Source organism: Odocoileus virginianus, chromosome 19 (genome assembly GCF_023699985.2).
Source record: "Odocoileus virginianus isolate 20LAN1187 ecotype Illinois chromosome 19, Ovbor_1.2, whole genome shotgun sequence".
Lineage (NCBI taxonomy): Eukaryota > Metazoa > Chordata > Mammalia > Artiodactyla > Cervidae > Odocoileus > Odocoileus virginianus.
In genome coordinates, this window is record NC_069692.1 from 23,456,644 (window position 1) to 23,481,077 (window position 24,434).

A 24,434-nucleotide genomic window follows, 5' to 3' on the forward strand; every position below is an offset into this window, starting at 1 on the left:
GCTACTATTATAGTCACCCTAACATAATCCCTTGAATCTTACTTTTGTCTCAGCTTTACCAAATGTTTCCCTAACCCATCCTTCCCACCCTGGCCCTGGTTTATACGTACAGGTGCTCACAGATGCCTCCCCCTGCCCTCCCCTCTCCCTACTGCATGTCATGTGCCAGGTACCAACGTTTCTTTTCCAAATGAACATATATGTGTGTAGGCTCTCTTACTCGCCAGTCTCAGATTAAGGCACTGGCAGAAGTCTTGTTTCTGTACTAACAATTTCTCTGCAACCTTGAACGTTCTAAAAGAAACTGGCATCATTTATACCAGTTTATGTCATTTATAAATGACATATATATATATCATTTAGACACATATATATGTCATTTATACTGACATATTTGGGGAGAAAATAAGCTGAGAAATGCTTTATTCTAATTTTTTTTATAAGAGAACTTACATTTATTCAATGTTCAGTGCTTTTAAGAAAGATTTTAGAGTAAATTTTATCAACCTGCTTTCTTTGCTGTTAGAACTTATCATGCTAGAAATTATCCAGAACTGTGCTAACTTTGCCTACTACAAATTCATTCTGTCCTGCTTCAACCAAGCATACCCTGCTGCCTGGTTTTCTACTTCTTCCATTAATTGACTAGCCCAGTTCCTGAAGAAGCTGTGCTAAACCAACTTTTCTTTCTTTAAACCTCTACTCTGAGTGTGAGACTGAATCATAAAAAAATTCTGTTGATGTTAATTAAGAACCAGGTGGCTGCTTTCTTTCCCTCTCCCATTTCGTTCCTCCTCTCTCTCATCCCCTTTCTACCCTTCCTCACTTGTTTCTATTTCACCCTCACACTTGTATTGAGTACCAAGTTTTTCCCCATGAAAGGGAAATAAAGGATGGTCCTCCTGTGGGAGACACTAAAATAGACACTTTGGAGTGTCATCTCCTTTGTTTTACACAGCCACCCTCTGGTAGGCACTGCAGATAAGTAAAGCTGGATTTACAGAGGCAGTAGCTTACTCGGCCTTTCAAACGAAGGACTTGAATTCCAAATCTGGGGTCTCTTTCACTCCAAACATTGCTGCCTGGTGATATCAAAGCTATCTGGTATGACCTGACTGACCACTTTTTGTCAGCACAGCTCTGCCTTTGAAACAGCCTCAGAAAGTGTCTCTTTCTCCTCAGTCCTATCCCATGCCCTTCTAGCTTCTAAATACCCTTCCTGCTGTACTTCAGTCCTTCTAATTACAGTTTTTCTGTTCTTTCCTTCTCGTTTCTCCTCTTCACCTTTAAACACTCATAATCCAATTTTAACATAAATTTTCTCATATCCATTTTTTTTTTTTTTTACCATTTGTTCAATTTTTTCCCCTTGTTCCTCTACTTCTAAAATCATGCTTACACATCGGTTTCATGTACCCTAATTTGTTATCTGTTATTAAATTCTTTTTTTTTACTGACATCAAATTCTGTTCCTCTGCTGAAACTGCTGTCTCCAAGACTACCTATGGTCTTTATCTTACCAAGTCTAGCAGCCTGTGTTTAGTCTGTTTTCCTTCACTGCCTTGTCATTTGTCCTTCTAGCTCATCTGGCGTTGTGAGTGTCCTTACTTTGGCCTCTGTGACATCACATAATGCTATTTTTCTATTCCTTTTGCTGTGACTTCTGTATTTTATTCATTCTTGTCTCATTCCTACTAACCTTCTGTTTGAAGACAACCTAGGCACTAGCTCGAGACATGGCCTCCCTCTACAGTTACTGCTTTAGGGAATTGATAAGTTATGGCCTTAAAATCTTGGGTTTTATAAAAATGATTTTAAGATCTGGATCTCAAATTCTGTTCTCTCACTCTAACTCTCTATTTGGATGTCTTGCTGGCAACCTAGATTCCATTAATTCCAAACCAAATTCATCATCCTCATCTTGTACTTTCCAGTGCTGTCATCACATTTATCCCAGTCACCAAACTTAATGTCTTCTCCTTAGTCTCCCAAGTAGCTCTGCTACTCAACATGAATTCTGTATTCCAGCCAGGCCAGTTAGTTGCCTTATTGTTAAGAATTTAGGATTATAATTCTACCCAAGATTAGAGAGAAAGTCAGGGTTAAAAGTCAACAGTAATTAGTACTAAAGGTCTAGTGAACAGTTACAGTTAACCTAGTTGATTAAATTATTTTATATTTTGTTTTAATAGCACATTATTAAAAAAAACCAGTAATGCTTTGATATCTATGCTTAACACTTTAATATAGTTCTTTTTTGATTGAAAGAAAAAGCAAAGTTGAATGAAAGACACATTGTGCCCTTCCCTGTATCAGAAGCTTCCCCTCCCCAGCACCTGAGACTTACAGGCCTTTCCTAAAATGCTCATTGCCTTCTTTACTATTCACAGTGATTCTGCCTTCAGAATCCAGCTCAAGTTCCACTTTCCATTTAGTCAGCTTCTGCAAATGTTTATCAAACATTGTTCCAGATAAAACCATGGAGACATAACCTCTTCCTGCAAGGGACTTTGAATCTAACAGAAACCAGTAGCAACTTTCCTTTTTGTCTTACAGTACTTAACCCTTTTTATCTACGCCATATATTTTGTCACCTCACCTTTGTGTAAGCTCCTTGACTGTAGACATTGCCTTCTGCTGCTTTTCTGTCATTTGACACTAATTAGCACCCACACCACAATTTTACTACCTCTGTTGAACTGAATAATTTAACTCATATCCAACTTTAGGAAAATAGGTGTTAGTAACATTTAGGCTAGTTACATTTTGTCTAAATTAGTAATCATTTGAAAAATGGTTTGAAAAAATTATTTTTAGGAGTATTTATTGTTTCTCTGGGCTTGATTTCATGTTTCAGTGAATTGGTGTGGCTTACATAAAACTAAGAAGGTAGAGAATAAGGGGAGAAATACTGGCTTTAACCTTTACTTAAAAATAGAATGCTTTTCAATGGAGGAATAGTATTCCATCATATTACTTTGCCATCAACAACAATCAGCATCTATGCAATATATAAAGCAGTGCTTAGAGGTAGGTGTAATATTGGTAGACTGGTTTTGAATATTTTTGTTTGCCATAGGGAAATTTGGTTTAAAAAGTGTAGGCATCAGCACAGGCATCCTTGGATAGCTTTATTTTTTAAGACGCATGTTCTCCAAAGCATTCTCAGAAAGTCCTGTGAATTATTCAAACTCTAAAGAAATAAAATCACTGTAAATTAAAAGTTTAATGCATATCATAGCCTATTGGTTTTAGGTTAAATGATACTCTATCGTTGCAACTTTAATGTACTACTTGTGCATTGTATAGTACATTAGGGACCATTATATAATCAAACTATACTGTATGTATTACCTATTTCAAATTATAGAGGCTTATCTTTGTGATTTATCTTTTTACCTTTGTGACATGCAATTATCATATGTATAATCTGTTGTATATCAGATCCATGGTTAAGAACATAGCTGCTAAATTATAACATGATTTTTGCTTGAGTACTGGCATTTTTACTTCCTATCCCTATGACTTTGGGCAAGTCACTGAACTGCTTTGGGCCTTAGATTCTTCATCAGGAGTGGGGGTAGGGGGAGAATACTTATTAAACCAGCATTCTTATGAGGATTAGATGAAGTGATAGATGATGTGTATGAAAATCATTTGTAAGCTCTGAAATGCTTTATAGATATAATGTATATGTTCTTTAGGAAATCTTAAGAAAATCAGATAGTAACCAGTACATTATTATATCAATAGTAATAATCTTTTTACTACTTTTGTATACCTCTAATATTTAAATTAGTTAGCTTTGGTATAGAGCTTTGTTAAGTGCTGAATTGTAACAAATTCTCTTACATAGTCTATATATGTTCTTAAAAACATGTATGTGATGTTCTAGTAACTATACAACAACTGGCTTTCTGGGGGGAAACAAATCACCCCAGTTTATAGCATGCACTGTTTTTCAGGATGTAAATACTCCCACCATAGCCAATTTCAAGCCACAAACATGACATTACTGAACACCATGTTGGGAAGATACTTAAATTGGCTCTCGTGAGTCCATAAAAGCCAACTGTGGCACAGGCTGAACTAAGATAGACTCAAGATTTTAGATATATAGGCATACAGAAGTCATAATCATGAAAACATTTAGACTTTAAAAACATATACGAATATTATTCTGTTTCTGAAAGCCATGAATCTGGAATCAGACCTTGATTTTTATTCTGACTGTATACGTACTAGTTCTATGACTTTGGACAAGTCAGAATATCTCTAAACCTCAATCTCTTCATCAGTAAAATAGGCACAATAACAATATCTCCCTCCGAAGGGGCGATCTGGTGCTAGTACAGACCACTGGTTGGAAAGGATTGCTTTGTAAGGTTAGTGGCTATTGTCATCATGGTTATAACAGCATGCCACACTGAGTTCCTATTAACTGATTTTATTTTCTAGCTGACATGGGTTTTGCCAGATTGTTCAATTCTCCTCTAAAGCCACTGGCAGATTTGGATCCTGTAGTGGTGACTTTCTGGTATCGGGCTCCAGAACTTTTGCTTGGTGCAAGGCATTATACAAAGGCCATTGGTAAGTTAATATGAAATGATTGACTTATAATTGGTAAGTATTGTATCATTATTGTGTGATACTGCATTTATGATAAACACTAAAGGGTATAATAAAGCTGCTTTGTAAAAGCCACTTTATATGGCTTTGTGAAAGTCCTGTTGTCATCTATATTCCCGGATTTTATATTCTAGGAGCTCTGGATATTCAGCTATTTAGGAGAATATGATTCTTTTTAAAAAAAGAAAGCATTTTCTTTTTTATTCACTTTTAATCGGAGGATAATCGCTTTACAGTGCTGTGTTGGTTTCTGTTGTGCAACAGTGTGAATCGGCCATCAGTACCCACGTGTCTCCTCCCTCTTGGGCCTAAAAGAAAGCATTTGCTTTCAGAGGGTGGAAGTGTCTGATCTTGTAGAGTTGCTATAGAAATAATAAAATGCAGATTTTGTTTTGTACCTACCTACTATTGATCAGAAGAACTGGAGAGAGGTTTAGAATTTTCTTCACGAAAAGAAAAACAGAAAAACTGAAGTAGTGTAGTTATTGGAGGGAGCCCCTGCTATCTGGGAAAAAGTTAATCAGGCAGTCCCGTCGTAAGCAAGAAACAATGTGACTGGTCCTTCTCTCCTGCCATTATAGTTATCAGAATGGCAGTTTCTCCTTTAAGGTAGGAGACAGAGCCTGGGTAGGCTGGCTGTGCTCAGCATCTTGCCATCTCACCAAGCGTAAACACTGAACAGGAAAACCTTAAAACACAGTCTGTAGGGTTTAAAGTCTGCTTCAGAACAGAGGCAGCAGAGATTTTGCTGCCTGGCCCTATAGCGTCCTCAGAGGGCCCAGATGCCAACTGAGGGAGTCGGGAAGAGAGAGCTCCCCTCAAACCCAGGTGCTGCTTTAGAGGAGGTGAAAGGAGACAGGGAGGGAGTAGGACCATTCATGTGAAGGCCTAGTTCTACAAGGTAGCTGCGTTTTGCTGTGTTTCTTTAAAGTTTCCTTTTCTTGAATTCTGTTTACTTGTATTAGACTAATTTTGACTGCATTCAGCTGCTTTGGTCAAGTTCTATTTGATAAAGGCACTTAAATTATAAAATTATTAAAAATAGACAAGCACAATCCTTTCTTAAGCTTATGAAAAAACTGAAAAGAACTATCAAAGAGTTATCAAGAAAGTTCTCACGTTTGAAGAGATCAAACTCATAATTAACCTCTTCATGGGTAGAAACAGAAACAAAAATTAAAATATAGTAATGTCCTCATTCGTCAGGAAGTCTGATTTCTGCAAAACTCAGATACCCAGAACACATTTATACTTCCTTTGTCTAGGGATTGAGACACTAGCACAGTGTGGAATATTGTAATTCTTCATAAGCACTGCTGAAGGATTTTGTTAAATTAGTGAAAAAGGCTCTGAGTGGCCACAGCATCACAAGGAAAGCCATATGTGTTTGATAGCAGAGGCATGTGAGACTGACCTCAGACCCACGCCCTGGCAGCTGAGCCTGTAGTAGTAAGACCCCTGACCAGAGGCTGTCACCCTTATCAGCCACGGGCATTGGCAGCTGTCCGAGAAGGCGGGAGGACTTTTTTTGATACTAAAAGGAAATGGAAGGGATAGAGCAGGGGTCCCCAATCTCAGAGCCGTGGACTGGTACCTCCTGTCAGATCAGCAGTGGCATTAGAAATAAAGTGCATAATAAATGTAATGCGCTTGGATCATCCCTCTTCTGCCCAATTCTAGTCCGTGGAAAAATTGTCTTCCATAAAACTGGTCCCTGGTGCCACAAAGGTTGGGGACCGCTGGGACAGAGTGGTTCTTAGAATAAGCCTGACTCTGTTTCCATTCCAGTGGGTGCACTGAGGGGCTTTATTTTTGAGACATTTAGCATTATGGTTGCTTTTTCTGTTATTAGTTCACTCTCAAGAACAATAAAATCTAGACAATCTCAGAAGGTACCAGAGGCTGGGAAGGTGCCAAAAGTTAAGGCAGAGAAAAGAGGAGTGCTAGCTGGGGGCAACAGTTGGTGCTTTAGAACAGGACTGGCGCTGACAGCCCCGGGCACGGGGTGGGAGTGCAGGATGTGATAGCAGCGGAACCTCCCCTGCCCGGCTCTTACCTGGCACCGTGCGGTCTGTGTCAGAAGGAGAGTCCAGGAGAGAAGGAAGACTCGGCCGGAAACCTTGTTAAACAAAATGATGCCCCACCAAAGACTGTCTCACTCTCAGAGATTCTTAGCAAACCCACGGCCTATGTTTAACAGGTACCTCTGGTGATTGTTGTGTGTGGTCCCCACACTTTGAGAAGCATGGTTTTATGAATATTTTCTGATTAACTGTTCTACTGTTGTAAAATATAGATGTGTTTTTTGGAAATAAAGGTAATTGGGTTTGAACTGGAAACCAACTATATTTCTTATTTCCTCAGGGTAAGGAGAACTGAAATTGAATTTTAACCAGCTTGTGACTTACTAGCTCAGTAAAAATGAGACTTAGCAATTAAGGATAAAAACATAATCACTGATTTCTAATTCTAGTAATCCTGATTATTTATTCTGGCTAGAAGTTAGGAAAAAAATTAAGATAGAAAAATAATAATCCCCACATTAGTTAGCTTATATATTCATAGTAGACATAAATATACAGTTACTCATTCTTAGAGTTTTGTGTACCTGGTTCATATCAGAAATGAGTATTATTTCTATTCAGAGCATACAAAAGAGAGTTTGATTTGGCATCAGTGAAAATTTATGAAATGAGGTTTAGCCCAGGAGGTGAGTAGTGATGGTTGTGGTATGTGTGTGAGACACACACATGGGGAGTGGGGTGGGGGGAGGCAGGGAGGAGAGGGGAGAGGGAGAGAGAGAAAAGTGCAAGTCATTGATAAAGGAAAGAGCTGAGAAATGGGTACAGATGATGCTGGAGCCAGATGATCATTTAAAATTAGATGCTAACATGAGGCAAGACACCCTAGAATTTAATACCACCTGCTACATTGAGGTTCCTTCTCTTAGCAGTTCTTCAGGAAATCTAGATACAGGCCGCTGTCCTTTGATTTGAGGGCAAACCAGGAACCGTGTGGCCAGCAACATACAGCAGTCTCCATTGACTGCAGGGTAGAGGCAGCTGCGGGAGGACTTGGGACAGTCAGAGGCTGCCACAGCAGGGCCACGGGGATGGCCAGCATGACATGGCAGACAAAACAACGACAAAGTAGTCACTGACTGGTATTATTATTCTACTCTTTAGTGATGGATCTTCATGATGCGATGATTAAGTTATATTTTACAGCCTCTTAAGATGGCAGGTAATAACGTAATAAAAATGGTTATTGAAAGGATATGTTCCCATTATCCGGAAGGCTAACTTGGGTGGAGGGAAACCATCCCTGAATGCAGTCAGATACATGAGACATTACTATATTTTTTTTTCATTTAGTAATTTATGAAATGGCATCCCAACAGTAATTCTACCTGATAGCTTGTCTACAGAAAGTGATTCCTATGTTTAGAAGACTTCTAAACACTGTACTTTTCTATGCTGTCCCATAGTCTGTGTGTTGTTAACTTTAAAAATACTAAGTGGCATTAAGTGGGCAAGTATGAATATATATCTCACAAGAACTAATTCACATGTACATTTGGCAAAGCATTATAAATATTACAGTCTTAGAATCTAGATTAAAACTATATTATAGTTTTTCAATGTGTAAAATCTAAGTAGAATCATCTTTAACTGGTTATTTGAAGTAGTTAAGAAAACTCTGAAAGATACCTCAATTTATCTTGGCATGGTTGAGCCGGGCAGCATCTAAGTGAGTATGTTCAGATCACTTCTCTTTACTGGTGACACGCAATGCTTGTATATACTTGTATTTATCAGCTTCTAGGAATGGCAACCCACTCCAGTGTTCTTGCCTAGAGAATCCTGTGGATAGAGGAGCCTGGTGGGCTGCTGCCTATAGGGTCGCATAGAGTCGGACACAACTGAAGCAACTTAGCATGCATGCATGCATTGAAGAAGGAAATGGCAACCTACTCCGGTACTCTTGCCTGGAGAATCTCAGGGACGGAGGAGCCTGGTGGGCTGCCGTCTGTGGGGTCGCAGAGTCGGACACGACCGAAGCGACTTAGCAGCAGCAGACCTGACCACTTCTTGAAAACACTGAAGGTGGTATCTTTCAGACAAAAGCTGAGTTTTCCCAAATCATTTTGTGTAATCTGTACTGTCTAGACTGACAACTGAAAAATTCTAGTCATTATGTATTTGATTGCTGTAAAGAAACATATCACTGTACCTGATTATGATATTATTTTATTCTATCACATCTTGAGTGTTATGCCTTGTATTAGATTATCAATTGAATGCTTCAGCAATTAAATTATTAATAGTGGTTAGAAAAGCTTTTGCCTAAATGTAAAGAAAGTTCATTGCTTGCTAAGTTGAGTTCCCCAAGTTTATCTTGATCAGGAAATTTACAAGTTAAATGTTTTTTGACTTTCAGTCTGTTATGTGATGGTATAGCTATGCTGTGTTTAGTCGCTCAGTCGTGTCCAACTCCTTGTGACCCCATGGACTGTAGCCCTCCAGGCTCCTCTGTCCATGGGGATTCTGCAGTCAAGAATACTGGAGTGGGTTGCCATGCCCTCCTCCAGGGGATCTTTCCAACCCAGGGATCGAACTCAGGTCTCCCGCATTGCAGGCAGATTCTTTACTGTCTGAGCCACCAGGGGAGCCCAGTGATATAGCTATTTCATATCATATAGATGTTTTCTCAGTATACTTATTGTATTCACTGAAAACTTAAAAAAAATTTATTCGGGGGATTCTTTTCTTTTTAAAAGCTATACTTAATATGCAGTATTATATTAAGATATATGACATATATAATTTTTATATGCTACAAAATAATCATCACAGTAAGTCCAGTTACCATCTATCACCATTGTAAAGTTATTACAATACCATTGACTTTATTCTCTTTGTGTACATTTCATCCCTGTAACATCCTTGGAAGTTTGTACCTCTTAAGCTCTTTTACCTATTTCATCCATCTGCCTACCTTGAAAAATATTTTTATATGTAGGTTGTGATTATACCAAGAAATTATAACCAAAGAAATATAATAAATATGTACAAAAACTTGTTTTTCTTCCTTCATAGATATATGGGCAATAGGTTGCATATTTGCTGAACTGTTGACTTCAGAACCTATTTTTCACTGTCGTCAGGAAGATATAAAAACAAGCAATCCTTTTCATCATGATCAACTAGACCGAATATTTAGTGTCATGGGATTTCCTGCAGGTAATTTTTTTTTTTTTTCAAAATAATATTTGAGTCATATTTCAAAAACATTCTTTTTGAAAAGGACATTTAGTATTTCTATGTATATTTTTAAGCTAAAATAACTAGATTTTTGATAAGTAATATTATTTCCTGTAACAACATTCAATATTTTTTTTTGCCTAAGATAAAGACTGGGAAGATATTAGAAAGATGCCAGAATACCCAACACTTCAGAAAGACTTTAGAAGAACAACGTAAGTAATACCATATTACATACAAGTAATGTGCAGTGGAATATTTAATCCTTTTAAAAACCAGATAGGTTATTGTTTAAACCAGAAACTTAGATGTTAGTATATTAATTATGTTTATGATTTAAAGAAGATATTTCAAATGTTGTTAATGTATATGCCAGGCTTAGGCATATATTTATTTAAAAACTTTTAAGAATTTAAGGGTCAATAGTTTAAAAGTCTCTATGTTTAGCTTGGAAAGGGTCTCAGCTCAAGGCCTTAATGGTAGTTTTGTCTTTGTCTGTATCATGAGTTGTGTCTGAAATGCTGGGCTAGGCAACCAGTAAGGGTGGCAGGAGGAAGAAAACATGGCCTAGGATCTGAGTGAAACTAACTAGTGGGCAGGTGTATGCTGAGTAGAAATGGGAGGAGTTTGTTACAAATATGTGCACCTAGAGGAAAAGGTGGAAGAGATTCTCGTTTGGGAAACGTAACGGAAAAATTTCAGGACAGGAATAGCTTGTAGAAATGAAAGCAGACATGATAAAGAGAAGCAGCGGATGGCACTGATCATTTTGGGCCTCTCTTTCACACAGACCTAGGTAGGGGTCCATGCATCTCCTAAAGAGAGTGCTGACATTGCTCAGGTGTCTGAATTGGGCTCTCTTCTCACCCTAGATATTTCCCTAGATAGTCTCTGTGATTTTGATGGCTATAGCGCACCATCAGTTATGCTGATGGCTCCCAATTTATACATTCTGCTCCAATTTCCTTTCCAAGTTTCAGACCCATGTATCTAACTGCTTTTTGGAATCCCAAATTGAGTGTCCCATAAATACTTCAAAATACGTGTCCCAAACTGAGCTTATCATCTGTCCTTTTAAACTTTTCCTCCCACTATATTTCTTATCTTAGGAAATGGCTCCATGATTTACCTAATTGTTCAAGCCAAAGACCTTAAAGATGTCCCTGATCCTTCTCCTCACTGTCTTCCATTTAATCCCCTAGTGTCCAAACAATTAGCAAATCTAGTAAATTCTTTGTTTCATTATCCTTCAGATCTCTATTTCTCTCCATCTACCCTGCCACTATTATAGGCCAGACTACCACCCTCTCTCTTACCTGGGATCCTGCATTGGCCTCATAAGTGGTATTTCTACCTTGAGTCTTCATTCTAACTCACTGCCTGTTCTGCAGTCATTGCCAAAAGCACATCTGAGCATGTCAGTCTTCACGTTGCTTTCAGTTTTTAAATATGGCTTACAAAAAGCTTTGGCATCTACATCACCAAATTTATCTCCTAAACCTCTGTCCACTTTGTACTCTATAGGCTGGACATCATAAATTTCTTTAAGATCCTCAAAACCCCTGAGCTTTCTTGGACCCCTGGATTTTTACACATGCTGCTCCCTCAGTCTGGGACGTATTACTACCGTCCTCCCACCCATTTCATTGGATAACTCCTGTTTATCCTTTCTATCCTGATGAGGTCTCCCCTTGCCCTTCTAGTCAGGTGCTCCCCCTCTGCACTCCTGTGGCATATCCTCAGCTGCTTCTCTCAGCACACATCACTCTGCCTGACAGTTGGCTTTTGAATACTTATCTGCCTTTCCCTCTAGAATATGAATCATACCTATTTTATACACCATTATAGGCATCTCCAGGACCTAGTATATAGTGCACATTCATTAGTTATTTGTCAAATGGGTATTAAGTGAAAGTGGTTCAAGTAATTGAAGATAAGCTGGTAATACTAAAGAGAAAATTAATGAAGACACAACATTTTATCTTAGTATTTAAAGGCCTATAAAATGATAGTATTTATAATAACCAGAAATAACAGGAGAGAAATTTAGAAACATAAATGAAATTTAGTTTAAAAAGTAACAGAAAAAGTTCAGAGATAAAAGCCTATACTTTCTAAGCAAATAATTTTATCCACATAAAGGCCGCCTACTAATACATAACACAAAAAGGAATTTATTAAAAATTAGCTAAATATAATGCAGTGCATAAAAGTCACTAAAGTATAATAAAAAGTTCCAGATATTATTTCAAATGACATTAAAAAGTAAACAAATAACTTGTTTTCATTATATCAGATAAAAAGAACCAAAAAAATTACTCTTGATGTGAATTGTGAAGGGTAACAATAGAATTTTCTGTAATCTCTCCAAAGTGTCAGCTCTTCTTAGCTCATTAGAAGGCAAGGTGAGAACAGAATTAAAAAGAAATAAGTTGACTTTAAAAATTGAATGTTTGAATAAACATGCTGATAAAATGCTTTATAATGTATGTAGAGAGTTTGAAAAATTTTTGGCGCCTAAACTGTAGTAAATCTAGAAGAGGATAGTACAGAAAATGACAATTTATCTTATTTGTAATACTAGGAAAAATAAGAAACCACAACGGGAATTGAGCAATAGGATTTTTCAACTTCAGGACCTTTTTATATTATGATAGAAACAACCTTAGAATCTGGAGTTAACAAAAATCAGTTGATTCAGCATAAAGACCAAAGCACTGTTGACAGACTCCATTTCTACATAAACCTTAAAGTTTCATTTAACCATCACTAAACTTAATGGTCACCTTGCCAATAAAAATATTCCTGGTATTGGAGGAAAATAATTTTTAAGTTAATATACATGGCAAAGATTTTCTTAAAAATACCTGGTGTTAGCAAGGGTATAATAAAATGGGCATTCTTACTTATAGCTACTGGGGAGAATGAAAGCTCTCAGACATTAAGGTATCCACAGATCACCTGGAGACCTTGTTAAAGATGCAGACTCTGACTCAGAATCTGTATAGGGCCTGAGTACCGCATTCCTAGTGCAGGCTTTCAGGTGCCCATGCTGCTTGAGGGCCAGGTTCATGTAGCAAGCTCGAGAGCACACAAAAAAGGCTTTGGCATGTACTTACCCTTTGACCTAATAATTCTAAGGCTTTATCCTGAAAAAGCATCAAAGCAGCCACACATAGCTAAGATGAGGCACCTAAAGGCTTTCATAGAGGTTAACTAACTCCCCAAGGTCACACGACTGGTGAACGACTGAGTCAGAGCCTGGGAGGGGCCTCTGATTCTCACCGGCCATGCAGTCCTGTCCCCTCAAAGTGCACCAGACTTACCTACGAGGATCTGCACTTTCTAACTGCTGTGAAACAAACAGCGTTAGTGACAGTAGGAAATGTTCAACGAGCACAAATGATAAGCTTAAAGAGCGTTTGGCAAGAGAAAACACTTATAAAACAACATTAAGTGAGAAAAGGACAACTTATATATACTATGATTCCAATTTTATAAAAACAGAAATGCCTCTTTGTGTGTGTATATATATATGTATGCACAGAAAAAATGCCAAAGAAAAATTATCAAATCTTGATGGCAGAGTTTTTTGAATTGCTTCATAGCTTGATTATGAGTGTTTTCAATTTTTTCTTTATACTTTTTTATATTCTCTAAATTTTCTACCATAAACATATATTACCTGTTTCTTGACCTTTTAAATTTGAAATATTTCATATGTAGGAAAGAATATACATGATGAAAATATGTAGTCTATTTAGAATAATAAAATAAATATTTACTTACCCCTCAGCCTGAGCAGTTGATATCCTAATATAGAATATGTACATCAGAAGGAATTGCTGGGTCATAGGATAGTCATATTTTCAGCTCTAATGGTTAATGCATTATTTTCCAAAGTAATTCTAACAGTATAAACTCATACATGCAGTGTGTAACAATTCTTATTTCTTTTTTACACATTTACCAACATTTGGTTTTGTGTTCCTGTTCCTTTTTAATCAGAAAAAAAAAAAAGCAATGGCTAAAATGAATACATACCTCATAAGAAAGCCAACCTTGGAACCTTCCATTAAAAGATGTCAATTGTGTGAATGTCCTCAATAGTGTGTGGATGTCATGTCTTTGCAGGTACGCCAACAGTAGCCTCATAAAGTACATGGAGAAACACAAGGTCAAGCCTGACAGCAAAGTATTCCTTTTGGTAGGTGCATCTCTCCAGAGTGGGAAGGTGATCCTTAGCACAGCTCTCACCCCATCCCACTTGCCGTGGAATTGTCCCAGCTCTTCCTCCTCTTCAGGAAAAAAAGAAATTGCTGAATGCTGGGGCAAAATTAAATCTTTTTCCTTTGAGATGTCATCCTTGACTTCTAGCCTTGTTTCCAGTGGTTTACCAGTAGGGAAAAAAATTCTAAAATGGCTTTACTGCTAATCATTTCTGTCAGTTTCACATAAATGTGTGTAGTGTATTAATAAACTGGCATTTGATGTTAATTCTATTAGACACTAACACAGTCAAAACATTCACCTGGAAGCAAGCTTTCATGTGTTGTCAATTTCTTATGTGTTATTCTAGCTTCAGAAACTCCTTACGATGGATCCAACCAAGAGAATTACCTCTGAGCAGGCTCTGCAGGATCCCTATTTTCAGGAGGACCCCTTGCCGACATTAGAGTATGTTTCCTTCCTTTTCTGTGCACTTGGCTCCAGGTTGAGGGTGTGCGGTGGTGGCTAAAGGCAAGGCAGGCACTTGTCACTCGAGTCTTTTATTTCCTCGGTTAAAACCACCTCAGGGAAAAACTAGTCGAGAGGTCCTGTATTTTGAAACAGGCAAAGCTGTAAAGAGGTGTGAATGAAAACAAGTTTATGGAATGCTCATTAATCAGTTTTACAGACAAAAAGCAAAGCTGAGAACAGATGGGACTTTTATTATAGATCGGTCAGCCAGAACAGTTTACACCAAACCAGTAGGGAATGGAGCTTTTGAAATTCCGTGTCTCTGCTGCATTATTATATCTCTCCATTTCCCCATCCTTATTATACCCACAGATATAAATTGTGCTTGGATTTACTGATATTAGAGGTACAGCTTTTCTTGAGAAAAAAATTACTTTCATTGTTGAAGCAAATACACAGTCAGCTCTTTTTAGTGCTGATGAAGTTTGTGTGGAGAAATTTCTGTGTTACATATGTCAACTAGCCAACTGCAGTTTTAAGATTTGTTATTCAAAGTGGCAATTACACCAGTGTAAAACTTAGTTGACAAATTGTTCTTTTCTTATTGCTTAAATTGTGTTGAGAGGCATACCAGCCACAGATGAAGAGTAGGAAATAAGGGGGAAAAAAGTGGAATTTTAAATGAACAAGGGCAATCATATTATAGATTTTAGGTCATGATATGTATTTTTTTCCCTTCAATGATTTGTAGTGTGTTTGCTGGCTGCCAGATTCCATACCCCAAACGAGAATTCCTTAATGAAGATGAACCTGAAGAGAAAGGTGACAAGGTATAAACTGCACTTAGGGAAGGATAAATGTAGTAATTCCTATATATTTAACTGCATTTTATTTAATTGTGTATTTACTTTATTGTAGATGTACTCTGCAATTTGAAATACGCATTCACAGATAAATGAACTTCCTGATTTTGTTTTACAGTCTATTTTATTCCCCGATTCCTAATTCTTCCTTCGTTTGTTCAGTGTCATTGCCATCATTTTATGCAGGCTGCTTTTAAAGCATCACTCTATGCTTTGATTGTACTGACTCCTCCCCACACAGCCCTTCTATTTCAAATTGACTGAAAAGATTGATAGAGCTGTTTTAAGGAGTTGCTCTTTCCTCTGTGCCTGTGTCTTCAGCGGCATGTCTGTCCCTGACAGGGAGGATTGCTGTGCAGTCTAAATGAACTTCAGAGAACGCGCCTTCTTTGGGGCTCTGTGCTCACCTTTGGGGGTGCTGTATTCCCTGGCTGCTCCATCCTCCAGGCGTGCCAGTCACTTTGGTGTCCCACATAGGTCTCTCCCCAGGTTGGCCGGCAGTCTCACATGCATATCCTACAACAACAGGCATGCTTTCGTTCCATATCAAGCTTGCCCTTTTCCCCTCTTCTCCTAAGAACCAGCAACAGCAGCAGAACCAGCACCAGCAGCCCGCAGCCCCTCCGCAGCAGGCGGCTGCCCCCCCGCAGGCTCCCCCCCCCCAGCAGAACAGCACCCAGGCCAACGGGACTGCCGGCGGCGCGGGCGCCGGGCCGCAGCACAGCCAGGACTCCGGCCTCAGCCAGGCGCCTCCCAAGAAACCGCGGCTGGGGCCTTCAGGCACAAACTCGGGCGGGCCTGCCATGCCCTCGGACTATCAGGTACCCCCCCCGAATGTTACACTTTTTCATGTTGACATACTGTTAGAAAGCAAAACTCAACTGAGCAAATTTTCAACATCTCATTGGCTGTATTCAGTGATTCATGTATCAGCAGCTCACCTAGCATGCAAAAAAGGCTCTGAAGAGCTGTACAAAAAAAAAGACTTCTGGACTTGTAAAGGCAGAAAGAGGTGGGAAGGGATGTTACTTTAGCAGAAGACTGATCATGTCAGGCCAGGGCACCTTCCTCTCGAGACTGCAGGGGTCTACCAGCTAGATGACTTCTCTAGTGCTAAGCGGAGACTCCAGACCAACTGGGGAAGAGTACATTCCTGGGAGGGGCTGAAACTGCAGTTAGGTTAGGTATTAAGTCTCAGTTTGGTTACATGGGCTTAGCACAAATGACTCCATTTTAAGCCTGTTGTCTCTTTTTTTAGCAATACATTTTATGAAATGGTAAGTATACATAACAGGCTTTCCATGTAGCTCAGTGGTAAAGAATCTGCTTGCCAAGCAAGAGACACAGGTTCCATCCTTGGGTCATGAAGATTCCCCTGGAGAAGGAAATGACAACCCACTCCAGTATTCTTGCTGGGAAAATACCATGAACAGAGGAGTCCGGTGGGCTGCAGTCCATGGGGGTCACAAAGAGTCAGACACGACTGAGTGACTAGAAAACAACAATCCTTTTAGAAATAAGCAGTACTTAACTCTAAAGTTTGATTTTACAGTCCTAGTCTTTCTAGGGCATTATATGAAATTGAAGTTTTTTGTCATTTCATGTAATTGCAAGATATTTTGTTTCTTGTTTATCTTATAACCCTGAGGAGGGAAGGTGAGGCAGGCAGCTCCTCCTCAACATTTGTCATTTTACAATGTCAGGTTTAGGTCAGAAAAAGACCTCTAGATAAGCAGTGGAAAGGGAGAGGAGTGGTGCCTTACTGTGAACAAAGTAAGCAGCATATTTCAGAAGGATCTGCCATCCCTGGGAGGAAATAATCAGTACAGAGCCACATGACGGAAGAGAAGGGACAGAGACTTGTCGGGAATAACTGTTAAATCTCACAAGAAATAATTTTGAGACAAGAAAATACACTTGTTGAGATTCAAACAAAAACTACAATTGTATTACCAATTCAAGAAATTAAAGGAAAAAGCCCTAAGGATTGGTATTTGGAGAGAGAGGTAAAAATATGGGTGAAAACCATAGGGAATCTTGGGGGGAAGAAAGTTTTCAAGGTAGTAACAAACTTAAGATCTAAGAAGGGAAACAAAAAACTTAAAAAAAGGTTTAGAACCACGGTCCCTCAGGGAACTGGTGGAGAAGGAGCACATAGGAGAGAGAGATAATAGAAAACAAAACCACAGGCAACGAAGACATAAACTCACTGATTAGGCCCTGGAAACCAGAGAAACGTTAACAAGAAAGACATAATAAACAGCTGTTTAAACTGGCTTTACATTTTCAATATCTCACACAACTACTTTGAAAACTTCTCTTGGAAGATTCCCTGTAAGCAGCAGAGTATATAATAGCACTTCCACTGGTTCTAATTAAACTAATCAAGGCATCAGTTTGGTCTGCAAAGCAGCTTGCTATTTGGGTAGTAGTCACGAACATATTTGAATTCTACTATAAAGTCCGTTTCCCTGCTAACATTAGTTTATTCCTATTGTATTATATGAACAACAAACCTTTATCATATACTAGCTCATCTTGGTGTCTCTGATTATATTAGACTGATTATAGTCAATCATGGACAGATGACTTAACTACTGTATTTACTGCTTTCAAGTCTAGGATTTCTTCACATGTTTTTCTTTGTCCATACTGAGCTGTCTACTTAAAAATAAACCAGGGTATCTGTGACATGGGTAGCTTTCTCAGCTAATTAGTTGGAAAGATTACCAGGAAGGGTGAGGGTGAGAGACCTCTTTGCAGCTGTCATATCAGCACTGCTGCTGCTGCTGCTGAGTCACATCAGTCATGTCCGACTCTGTGCGACCCCATAGACGGCAGCCCACCAGGCTCCTCCGTCCCTGGGATTCTCCAGGCAAGAACACTGGAGTGGGTTGCCATTTCCTTCTCCAATGCATGCATGCATGCTAAGTCACTTCAGTCGTGTCCTACTCTTTGTGACCCTATGGACAGCAGCCCACCAGATTCCTCTGTCCATGGGATTCTCTAGGCAAGAATACTGGAGTGGGTTGCTATTTCTTTCTCCCACATTTGTTCTCTATCCAGTATGGAGAAGCTATCGTGCAGAATCTAATCTGCTAAAGTAAAAGTAGTCATAGGCAGCCTAGCAACTGTAGGCCTTGTGAATGGAAAGAACATTTTTCCATAATAAACTTACAATAAAATGTTGTTAGAATTTGTCAAGCCTTCTTGCAACAATATGACTAAGATTTGTATAACAAAGGAAGGAATTAAGTGGCATTATTTTTAACCAAGACTATCTTATTGCCCTGTTTTCTTGGACCAGATGTTGCAAGTCCAGTTTGGCTGCCTCTCGTGCAGAGTGGGGCCACCTTGCTGATTTGTCCTTCACTAAACTGGCCAATGCCACCCCAAGGTCGTTTACATTTTAAACTCCAAGTAATAGCTTTATTGGGCTTCCCTGCTGGCTCTGACAGTAAAGAATCTGCCTTCGATGCAGGAGACCTGGGTTTGATCCCCTGGTTGGGAAGGTCTCTGGAAGAGGGCATGGCAACCCACTCCAGTATTCTTGCCTGGGAAACCCCACGGGCAGAGGAACCTGGTGGGCTACAGTCCACGGGGTTGCAAAGAGTCAGACACGACTGAGCAACTAACACTTTCACAGTAGCTTTATTACATAGGATCTTGTCATATTTTGTTCAAAGGAAGAACCAGTCTTCTGGGCAGAGCCAAAGACACAGCTGCAGTTAACGCTTATAGTTAACCAAGCACTATATTCTATTTCTATAGATGCAATTTTCTTTTACATATTTTTTCATATTTGCCCTTGATACCATGAAGATGAATGTTTCATTTAAGGTAATAAAAATACACTGAATTGAAATACATTTGTCTTAGCCTTCTTGAGGGAATTTTCACATACAATTTTTTTTTCTTTAATTCTAAATGTTACCTGAAGTTGATTAAAAAAGGCACCTATTTGCTGTTACCTTGTCTTGCTTTGTCAGGTAGGTGGTGCTGCTGAGGCTACTCTAGCCTCTACACGAGGAAACTCTTTTCTAAAAAACGATTTCTTAGTCACAGCTTTGTTATTTATAATGAGAAAATTAACAGCACCTCAGTATACATTATGAACACCACCAGATCAAAATGCCAAATTGATTCTTCCTGTTTGCAAATCTCAGCTATGCAAAGAATCACTAACCAGAATTAGTCAGCATCAATTTCCCCTCTACCTCTCGTTGCCAGTGTAGCTTATCTTCCGAAGACATCCAGCCAGCTTTTGTGCATGCCAGAACAGTGGTACCAGGCTGTGAAGTGAAATCAGCAAGACGTATTGACACACGAAATTAGCTGTCAGCTACCATGGGTCAGAACCCACAGCCTTCTGTGTCCCATTGCGATGAACATCTTGAGCCGCTCTCGTACCCCACAGGTCATCCCCTTTTCCTGTTTCCTCTCCTAGCACTCCAGCTCGCGCCTGAATTACCAAAGCAGCGTCCAGGGATCCTCTCAGTCCCAGAGCACACTAGGCTACTCCTCTTCGTCTCAGCAGAGCGCACAGTACCACCCGTCTCACCAGGCCCACCGCTACTGACCGGCCGCAGCCCAGAGCACAGACTCCAGCAATATGACATCTGCATTGAAGGGAACCAAAAATGCAAGCTCTGATGCTGCCATCCACTTAGGAGGAAGACTATTTACGGAGCATTTTGCAAGACTGACTGATGTCTCTTCTTTGGTGACTTAAAGAAGATTTTTGTGAAGTTTCCCCAACAGCCTTTCCCTGCATGTGTTCCATTGTGACTTCTCTGATAAAGCGTCTGATCTAAACCCAGCACTTACCTTCTGTAACCTTCAGCATCTTTGGGAAGGACTTCCTGGTGCACCTTTCTCATGCTGTAGCAATCGCTATGATTTATCTTTTCAAAGCTCTTTTATTAGGATTTTAATGTCTTAGAAACAAGACTCCAGTGGTGTATAGTTTTATACTTCATGAACTGATCTAGCAACACAGGTAAATATGCACCTTTTAAAGCACTACGTGGTTTTCACAAAATATAACTCTTTTGTTCATGGAAGTCTTAAATAGGAACTGTTACTGTCCCAAAGTACCTTACTATTACATTTTTATTTATCTAGTTTCAGGGAAGGTCTAATAAAAAGACAAGTGGTGGGACAGTGGGAACCTGCAACCAAAAACAGCCTAGATCTTCGCAGTTACTATGCTTTATGCTATGGAGAACTAAAACATGTGGTAATTTTTATATAATCATGCATATGGAACTTAGTTCCCAGAATCATCTTATTCTGAATAGTATTCAGTAATTAAGAATGATAATTTTAAACTTCATGTAGCTTAAGTCTACTTTAAAAAAGGGTTTCAAGAGCTTTGATGAAATACAGTCCTCTGGTGACCCACACCAGAAAACTGAAGAGAGTATTAACTGCACTAGGATTTCTTTAAGAGTGATGTTGATCAAAGGATGTGTTGCTTCCCTTTGAAGGAAAAGCTTTTCTTGTGTATTGTACATACAGTTGGCTTCTCTAAAGAACTGTTGGTTTCTTCACATCTGGGTCAGCTTGAGTAACTTTCTTACATAATCAAGGGTACTCAAATAGAAGCCTGCAAATTAATCTGCTTTTAAAACAAAAAGCAGTGTTCTCCATTTGTATTTGTGTTAGACATAGAATGACTATTTTTAAAGCATGTTAAAAGTTTAGGTTTTGTTCATGTTTCAAGTATGTATGATGTATGCATAATTTTGCTGTTATTACTGAAACTTAATTCTATCAAGAGTCTTTTCATTGCACTGAATGCTTTCTTTTGCCCCTAGGAGAAAACTTAATAATTGTGCCTAAACTATGGGCAGATAGTGTACAACTATATTAGCTAAGTACATATTTGCATTTCTCTGATCTATGAATGACAGGCTGAGTTTGCCCTTAGCCAGTGAGTTCTTTCTTAGCCAGCATAAAGGAAGCTCCCCAGAGTCCCACATAAATGTAAAGACTTAAGAGCTTCCATCGTAATGTAAGGGGCAAGAAATTTGTGTTCTTCTAAATGCTACTAGCAGCACCAGCCTTGTTTTAATGTTTTCTTGAGCTAGAAGAAATAGCGGATCGTTGTTATATGCAAGTTATATGCATTTTTCACTCTTCCTTGTGAACTTATCTACCTGGTTATCTCCTCTGGGTCCATACACAAGTGAAATAAGATTTTAGACAGAAGCCAGTATACATTTTGCACTATTGATGTGATACTGTAGCCAGCAGGACCTTCCTGATCTCAGCATAATAATGCTCATTAATAACAAAGACTGTCTAGGGGCACTGATGAACACTGAGGATGAAACAATTGACATGCTCCTTTGGAAGGAATTTCTGATTGTCTCCAGGGTAATTTACTGCTTCCATTGTTAAAAATGAGAAACTAGTATCCCTCTGCATAATGTAGCTACCTGTGTGAAGTTCTGTCCTGGGCCCTGAAGCCTCAGTGTCATCAGATCCTCACTGTACCCTCCCCCTGTGCCCAGCATCATGCTGGGGGAGATAGGAAGGGCAAGACATACTTCCTGTCCTTGAAGAGCTCATGATTGAGTCCATGACAGGAAGCTTTGCTGGGATGACAGGCTTGTAAATGAAACCATCTTAGAACATGAAGATCTCTTCATCTACTTCTAAACCCTCTTGAAGAGAGTTATTATCCCAAATTTTGCCCTATAATAAACAAGTATCATGGAGAGGTTTCTATGTTTATCTACCTTCAAGAAAGCCAACAATTAAGTATCACCACAGGCATTAATATATATTTGAAATGTTTACAGCAGCCTTTCAACAACAATTGGGTGGCCCTTGTAGGCAGAACATACTCAACTAAGAGTTTGTAGGAAATTACAGTGAAAAGAGAAGCTCTGTTCCTGCCCTTGAGAGGGGTGTACATTTAGTAAAAGACAAACCCAAATATGTGCATGAATCATATATCATGCCCTTTAATACACTTTGAATAAATTCTTGTGATGTGTGCTTACAGGATCACAGGACTACCCTGCTTTCTTTGCATGTAGTGAATTTCAGTGGCAGAACTAATACAGAAACTGGTGGGGATTTTACAGTTGTTTCCAGTGTTCTTCACACGGGCTGTAGCCAGATATGCCCATTACACACGTGACTGTTTCTGGTCATTGCGCTGGTACTGGCCCTTTCCTCCTGTGGTTTTGCCTCAGAGTTGGTGATGCCCACTGGTGTCCATTACCCTTGGAAATAATTTTGGTTCACAGTTTCCTTTTCCTTGTAAAGGAGAACAAAGCCTTTAACATACTCATGGGCCCTAAAACTGTGGGCCCTTGAAGGAAACCTGTGAAGATTTTTGAGGTTAAAATTTACTTTTGTGTTCCCCAAATAACCACATTCCTCTTTAAAAATTTATCACAGTCGGTGTCCCCTGAGAATGCAGGGTGGACATCCAAACCAGGGGAAGTTACCGAAAGGAAGGGAGGAATCAAAGCAAAGGCTTTCTGCATTTCATATTACAAATCAGTTTTTGAGTTAGCTTTTGGTAAGGTGTGTATTTAGGATAAAGTATTCTAGAGTTTCAGGACAGCTGAGCTCACAGGTAAGACAGCCTGGTGGCAGGACTGACACTATGAGGCTGAAACAATCCTTATGATGAAGTAGATCATGCAGGAACATACAAAAACCAAGGACATGTATATTTTTATATCTGTGTGGTTTTAAAACTTTAGTACTTAGAATTTTGGCCTTCTGCACTACTCTTTTGCTCTTGTAAACACAATTTACATTTAAGAATGGAAAGGGATGACATTTACTTACGTGTTCACTGCCTCATTCCTGGTGAAGCAACTGCTACTTGTATGCCTCTATAATGATGCTGTTTTCTCTGCTGAAGATAAGAGAAAAAAATAGTTGGACAATAAGCCTTGCAGCTTAATCTGCTTGGAATACTTGTATGTGACAAACTGTACAATGAAGGAATATTCTATGAAAATTACAAATCCTAACCTCTGTAATGTTATCTTTCTGGGGAATGGAGAAAGGCAGTGAAACGGCAGACTAAAGGAAGCTTGAAGGATTCAAGTATAAATAATATTTTATATAAAACATAGCTGTTTAGGTTTCATTAATCTTCAAGAATAGTCACAAATATCATAAGGCAAAGTTCATTGTTTTAGGGTTTTTTAAAAATGTGTTGTACCTAAGGCCATACTTACTCTTCTATGCTATCACTGCGAAGGAGTGATATGTATGTATTATATGAAAAAAAATCCTTAATGCACTGTTATCTCCTAAATATTTAGTAAATTAATACTATTTAATTTTTTTAAAAATTTGTCTGTGTAGACACTAAAAGTATTACACAAAATCTGGACTGAAGATGTCCTTTTTAACAACAATTTAAAGTACTTTTTATATATGTTATGTAGTATATCCTCTCTAAACTGCCTAGTTTGTATTTCCCATAATTCCTCTGTGTGAAGTGTATCTGTTCTTGTCTCTCTTTTCAGCCATTTTTCTGCACGCATCCCTGTTTGTACGACTTTAGACATGACTGTGTATGCTTTGCACACACACTGTGAGGTGTGCGCTAAGAACCGGCCGCCCCCCAGTGAGGCCCGCTGCCCCCAGAGGGGACTGCTCCCCGGGGTGCAGGACTTGCCGCTTTGGAGCCAAGTGTTTCTCGCTTTTGAGTTTTCCTGACATCCTTCCTGAAATGACTGTTAGAAATGAATTACATTGCATTTATTTTATATTCTTGGTTGTAATAAAATTTAATTGACTTTGTGTCAGTGTGGATTTTTTAAGTGTAGGAAAAACTCTTGTTACAACAAGTTTTAGCGTTAAAGTCTGATGTGTGTGCCTCGAAGCTTTTCAGATTCCACTTGTCCTGCAGAGATGCAGAGTCTCCCTGTGAGCTGCAACATGTTATCTTATTTAGGATGCTTATGATGTCACAAAACCAAAGAGGCAAGGCTTGCAAAAAATACCTCAGAAGCAA

General features: G+C 38.9%; 1 protein-coding gene across 2 annotated transcripts in view; it reads left to right on the forward strand.

Moving 5' to 3' along the window:
* CDK19 (cyclin dependent kinase 19) overlaps nt 1-24,220 on the forward strand; it is a 175,761-nt gene extending 151,541 nt beyond the window's left edge. For both annotated transcript variants that reach the window (XM_070449957.1, XM_070449956.1), the window contains 8 exons: nt 4,459-4,590; nt 9,729-9,872; nt 10,039-10,108; nt 14,028-14,100; nt 14,473-14,570; nt 15,325-15,403; nt 16,015-16,257; nt 19,884-24,220. In XM_070449957.1, the coding sequence (XP_070306058.1) occupies nt 4,459-4,590; nt 9,729-9,872; nt 10,039-10,108; nt 14,028-14,100; nt 14,473-14,570; nt 15,325-15,403; nt 16,015-16,257; nt 19,884-20,015 (971 nt within the window). In that variant the 3' untranslated portion in view covers nt 20,016-24,220. The remainder of the gene's footprint in view (nt 1-4,458; nt 4,591-9,728; nt 9,873-10,038; nt 10,109-14,027; nt 14,101-14,472; nt 14,571-15,324; nt 15,404-16,014; nt 16,258-19,883) is intronic.
* Nucleotides 24,221-24,434: the final 214 nt, after the last annotated feature.